Source organism: Pinus tabuliformis, chromosome 2_1, assembly GCF_031772625.1.
Source record: "Pinus tabuliformis cultivar Carrire ecotype Pingquan chromosome 2_1, CPIR1, whole genome shotgun sequence".
Classification (NCBI taxonomy): domain Eukaryota; kingdom Viridiplantae; phylum Streptophyta; class Pinopsida; order Pinales; family Pinaceae; genus Pinus; species Pinus tabuliformis.
Genome location: NC_142299.1, coordinates 946,022,257 through 946,028,768, shown reverse-complemented (window position 1 = coordinate 946,028,768; position 6,512 = coordinate 946,022,257). Strand labels below are relative to the sequence as shown.

Genomic DNA, 6,512 nt, shown 5'->3' with positions numbered 1-6,512 from the left:
TTTTTTTGTGTTACAAAAGACTTTCCATGCTTCTTTCATAGAAAAACCCTCACAAGGCATATTTAATGAATCAACAAAAGGGTGCAACTCCCTTTCACAAGATTTAACATCAAATAAAGAAACAAATCTAACATCACTTAATATTGTATGTTGCAAATGTTGAAAAAGCTTTAAAATGAAAATCTCTAAATTTTTCTGACGATTACGACACTCTTTTGGATAATAACAAGGGCTGAACAATTTTGCTGCAATAAAAAGATGAAGGCCTGGAAATCTTTCATTCAAAAAATCTATGAGAGTCTCTATATAGATTTCTATGAGTTTTTGACAACTCCCTTATGTAACTTCAATACAAGGTTTCATAGATTATTTTCTTGCTTCACTAGATTCAATATCCATGGTTGATATAGAGATGTATTGTAACTCATGTCTATATATAATTTTCCCTTCATATTTAATATCAATGTATCTATTTTGATAATTTCTCAAAAATTTTGAAAGATAAGTTGTGCCTTCTGCAACTGTTTCTTTTCTTAAAAACCATTTAGATAATGTGCTTATAATTACTTCAAGAGCCAACCCAATAGTTGTAATGTGTAAATTTTATTCTTCAAAAGTGACATTCAACTTATTCAATTCCACTAACACATCAACAAGCACATGCAAACAAAACTGGATAAAATATATTTGTGTCTTATCACACCATGTTGAAGTTTCTTTTTCATTTTTCCACAAAGTTAAAATTGTTGGCATAAGCTTCACACGCCTTATAATAACTTCCCCTCTAGATAACCATCTCATTGAATGTATTTGTAGAACATCAAAAACATCGTTCTGCATGAATCTAAGCAAATCATTAAGTTCATTATTTCTCTTTTGGGAGTTTTGAACCCATGAGTACACTTTGTTTGCAATTTTTTCAACCACTGATAACTCGGGTAATTTTTTAGAAACATTTTTTGTTGCTAAAGACTCATGTTAATGAGTTGTAATAGGGTTTGGATGATTTCTTTTAAAAAATGAAACACACCCATTTTCATGTCTAATCATTGTTGAAGCCCCATCTGTAGAAACAACTATCAAATATTTATATTGAAGGCCTCTGACATCTATTAATTGATTGACACTATCATCTATTATTTTTCCGTTTCCATCCACTACATCCTTAAGCTTCATAAATGGGGAGATAGGTGGCCGGAGACCCTTTGAATCTAAATATGTTACATGAACAACAAAGCATTGATCTAAGCTTTGATCAGTGCTTTTAGCAATCATGAATGAGGAGAAAGGCCTTTCCAACATATTCTTTATCCAAATCTGTTCAAGATGTTTTAATATGCAATGCTAACATATTCTTTATCTAAATCTGTTCAAGATGTTTTAATATGCAATATATAAAATCATTTACAGACTTACGATTTGTGTATGGAGAGTACTCTTGAGACTTTGGCATATTTGAAGTTTTTGCATGCAATAGAAATTTGCAAAGATTCTCATACTTTGATTAAAAAGGGAAACTATTAATTAAGGGAAAGTGTCAAAAGTGACTTAAATAAATTAAAAGTTCGCTTAAGACAAAGTCAACAAGGAGCTTCTAGAATAATAATAAAATAACAAAAAAATACTTCTACAAGTTTAGAAACCTATTTATGGAGTCTTTAAAAGGAGGAGGTGAAGCTCATTTACGAAATCTCGGGAGTTGAGTTTCTTTATTATGGAGAGGTTTGGAGAACTGTGAGTTTTGAGCTTTAATAATAGCCCTAGGATGGAAACCCTCTCGTGATTCAACAATAGCCCTAGGATGGAAACCCTCTCATGATTCATGAGAGTGGGTGAGTACCCATCTCTCCCCTTGTTGAATTCATCTAGAATTCACAAGGTGTATTTAACTATTCAACTATTTTTCAAGGCCTATTTGTAGGCACCTTTGGGTGGTCATTCTCTCAGCCATTTCCAACATTATATGTACTCTTTTTATTGATAAATAAGGTTAAGATTCTTCTCCACGATTTATCTTATCTATTTGTAGATTGTATTGTCCCGTTTGACATTCTTTTAAGCAATTTTAAATGAATTTTTTTATTTTCAGTTAGATTCTCTAGAAATAAAAAACCTTTATTATCTACTAAAGATAAAAGTAATAAAAATTTCATTCAATATACCACTTAATGTGAATTTCATTGAGTGGACTAGTAAGTAAACTCTAATTTGGTTGTACCAACTACCTATACATAAACTCAAATATTAAAAATATTAAACAATTTGAAAAATATTAAACAATTTGATGAGGACTAGACCATCCCATAGAAAATGTATCTTTTTATCATCACTATAATCCGATAGACCAATTTGGTCTCAGTGGACGGTAACCACTATCATCATCATCATCAATAAAGAGCATGTTATAAAATATACACAAAATTCTAAGAAATTTATCAATTGACAAAATCAAATTTATTAATATTGAAAAAATAATAATGTATGAATCATTTTTACTATAATATTTGTGTTAAAGGTTTTATTGATCTTAGATTTCAACCTATTTTCACATCAATGATTATATAATATTATATAATATTCATTATGCAATACTATATTATTTATTATATGCATTTTCATCCCATCGATTTTTCATCAATGAACAATATTACTATTTATCTTATTCTTCATATAACTTTTAATGTAATACTCCTAATATTACCATACTATCTAATATATAAATAATAGTTCACATATTTATATTGTATAATTCTTTTATAATATAATTTATTTAAAAAAATAAAATTTTGATATGACTTAAATTTACCTTAATTTTAAATTTATACATAATTAAATAATTAAGTTTTGTAAAAAAAAAATTTATATAAATTTTTATTCAAATTTTAATATTAAAAAATTACAATTTAAAATACAATTTTTTAAATATTAAAAAAAAAATTAATAAAATATATTTAAATTAATTACTGAATTAATATTTTATAATTAAAAAAATTTATATTTAATAAAATATATTTAAATTAATTACTAAATTAATATTTTATAATTAAAACATTTAACATTTCCATTATATTAAAACATAAAAAAAAAGAAAAAGAAAAGAAAAACCTATGGTAATTTGATCTCTTCCCGCCAAATTGTAAAAGTAAGTTGTAAAACCACCTCTTTTAAAAGTAAGTTGTAAAACCACCTCTTTGAAACATCCATGCAATTCCGATAACTATCGGCACCATCAAATGTTTAGCACCATCTCTTTCTCATTCATATATATATACTTACCAAGTCTCTAAATTGATGGCCATTAATTTTCAAAATATGATGTCAAATAGTACATCTAAGTTATCATATGGAAAATTGTCACGATTTAATCTGGGGAACACGACATCCTTATAAAGAAAAATCTCCTCCACAGATTGTCACGATTTACCGTGCGGAACATGACATCCTTTTAAAAAAAATCCCCACCATACATTTTTTACATTAAAAGCATTTTTTTTTTTTTTCCAATTTGTGTGTAACCACAAATAATGAAACATGGATAGTGTGCACCAGGCAACTAGATTTTACTGTATTAATGCTATTATCTATGCAGCAAAGTCAATACTATTTGGATGATCAGCTTACCTCGACGTGTCTTTTTTGGATGATATGGTTGTCTGCATCACAAGTTAACAGGAGTTACAGAAACTCTAAAGAAGTAAGCCATGCGCTGCACAGTAGACTCTAATGCAACAACCTCTGGAATCTAGATTCATTCTCAACATTATTAGTCACTTGGTTTCGTCTTGGGATTGCGTCGGTGCTTTAATTGCCATGTCTTTAACAAAGGTGTTCAAGTTATTAAAAGATGAGCCCCCCGGGAGGACTGCCCTCGTTGCACACTCCTTGAGCTTCAAAATATTCTCTCTCAACTGCTTTCCTTCGCTAGTTTTCATCATTCTCTTCACCAATCCCTCCACCTCTTCTTTCGGCACCACCTTCTGGTCATCCACATCCACCCCTTCAAATTCCAGGCCGATCTCCCACACTTCTTTGGCGAACCTGCAGTTCAGCCACTGATCGCCATAATAAGGGAAACCCAACACGGGAACTCCCATGCCCATGGCCTCCAAAGTAGAGTTCCATCCGCCGTGAGTGAGGAATAATCCAACCGACGTGTGGGCAAGCACTTTAACCTGAGGCGCCCACCCTACAAGCAGTGCCCGATCCCTGGTTCTTTCTTCAAAGCCATTGGGTAAAACTGCAGGCTTGCCTTCTGCGATATCCGGGCGGAGAACCCACAGGAAAGGCTGTCCGCTAGCCTCTAACCCTAGCGCCAGCTGCTCCAGTTGCTCCTGAGATTTGACAGCCACGCTGCCAAAGGAAACGTATATAACAGATGCTGTCTCTTGCATATTCAGCCATGCCAGGCAGCTCTCCTCTTCCTCCTCCAACAGACTGGTGGTGGAATCCATTCCTTGTAAGAAATTAGGAAGGAATAGCGGTCCTATGGCCAAGGCAGGACATCCATCCAAAGAGAGGGCCGTTATTGCGTCCCTGCCTTCCAGCTCCTCAAACGTGTTCACAAGTACGTAGTCCCCCTTATTCTGCTTCTGTGCTTCATAGAGAAAAGCATTGAAAAGAATGTCCGACGGATCCTGAGCGCGAAGGGCGGAACTCAAATCGGTTGGCCTCAAAGGTGGGATATTACCGGGCAGACAAGTGATCAGATTCTCTGGATTGTTCGCTTCATCTACTGCACTTCCAGAGGCCCGCCCGACAGAGGTATTGTAACTGAAGTTAGTTATTGCAGTTCAAGAAACCAGAAAGAAAGAAAACTAACTGTTGAGAAGCAGGAAAAACGAAAAGTAGAAATACGCGGTTACCTCTGACAGGGACATGTCCCTCAGAAATAAGTATGGTGGTGTAGCGCTGGGCAATGGAGGAAGCAGCACACAAGGGCCAGAAGACAACCCTGGGCACTTTCATGTTTGTGGCAACCTCATCCGTGCAAGACATAAAAGCATCTGCCACGATGCATGTGATTGGTGGAAAGGAATATTTTTCCTGATCACCAGTAGGGTTGCTGCTGCTACAAAGGAGGTGCTCCAATGCAGGGCCCAATTTTTGCAGTGCTGACACATACACGCCGTGGTTGGAGGGGCGGCCGTCTTCCAGCGATAAGCCATCGGAAATAGACAGAAATCGAATTTTCCCGCCTCGGAGATGAAGATCGCCTCCGGAAACAAGAGGATTGTTGCTTCTGGCAGAAACCTCGACCACGCGTTTATGGGTTGTTTCAGTATTGACGAAAGTGATGAAAAATCCTCGCATTGCCAGCAGGTGCGCCAAATTCATGAGAGCGTTAACATGACCTTGCGCAGGAAATGGCACAATCACTGCGTGCAAAGCACATTCATTTTCAATACCCATTGTACTAATATGCGCGCCTATCCGTCTTCTTCCTCTCCTCACTTGCAAACTTTGCTCCTCCGTTCAGTCCGACTCCCAAATACTTATAGCAAGAATGGTTAGTATGGGCTTGATGACCGGCCAGTACACCGGGGCTGAACACCAGAGATCTGGTTGAGATTGTGATTGTGATTTTTATTTAATAAAGACAAATTAAGAATGCAAATGACACCAAGAAATTTCTACCATGAACCGATCTACGATATCTGATTATGGCCTACATATAATATAATAGAGATTCGACAACCATATTTAATTTGCCTTTTCTACAGTTCGCCTTTAAAAGAATCAAAGAGCCGGGGCCCGCAGACCAGATATTTTATAATATAATAGAGATTCAATAACCATATTTAATTTGCTTTTTCTACAATTAGCCTTTAAAAGGATAAAAGAGCCCGAGACCAGATATTTGAAATAGAAATTAAATTAAATTAAACGGGTAGTAAATATTAAATTGTTATTAACCAATATTATTAGTTGTTAAATTATTATTAACCTGTGTTATATGGTTTATACGGGTTAGTTTAAATATAATTAAATTAAAATAAAAAATAATGCAGGTTATATTATATTAGTTATTAAATGTTAATTGTTTTATATTTTTTTTATAATAAATTTAAATTTGACTTGATCAAATTATTATTGGTTTTTGAGCTTCGATATTAATCTATTTAATATCTCTCAAAAATTTAGTAAATCCAAAGTTCAAATAGATTTAAATCAATATTTTTAAAATTAATTTTAATTTCTAAATATAATTTAAACTGTGTTTTTATTTAAATTTTTTAATTATATATATTTAAAAATTTTAAATTAAAATCATCAATGTGAATTATTGCAATTATATAATTTAAATCTAATAATTGAGGTAACAAGCTTATTGAGAGAGACTCATGCTACAGTTCAATATGATATGTAACCATGTCCATCTGTTATCAAAATTGAAATTTTATTTATATAAAATAAAATAAAATTACAAAAATAAAAAATTATACGAAATATTTAAACGATATTAATTAGATCCCTTGTTTTAACACAAATAATCATTTCACAAACATGTAAAT

At 33.0% G+C, this 6,512-nt stretch overlaps 1 protein-coding gene across 1 annotated transcript; it reads right to left on the bottom strand.

Annotated features, from left to right (window-relative positions):
• Nucleotides 1–3,293: 3,293 nt before the first annotated feature.
• LOC149203768 (linamarin synthase 1-like) lies at nt 3,294–5,572 on the bottom strand. Its single transcript, XM_089400244.1, has 2 exons — nt 4,863–5,572; nt 3,294–4,732 (listed from the first exon to the last, which is right to left on the bottom strand). Exons 1-2 carry the CDS (start codon nt 5,407–5,409, stop codon nt 3,768–3,770), a joined length of 1,512 nt encoding a protein of 503 aa, XP_089256370.1. The 5' UTR covers nt 5,410–5,572; the 3' UTR covers nt 3,294–3,767.
• Nucleotides 5,573–6,512: the final 940 nt, after the last annotated feature.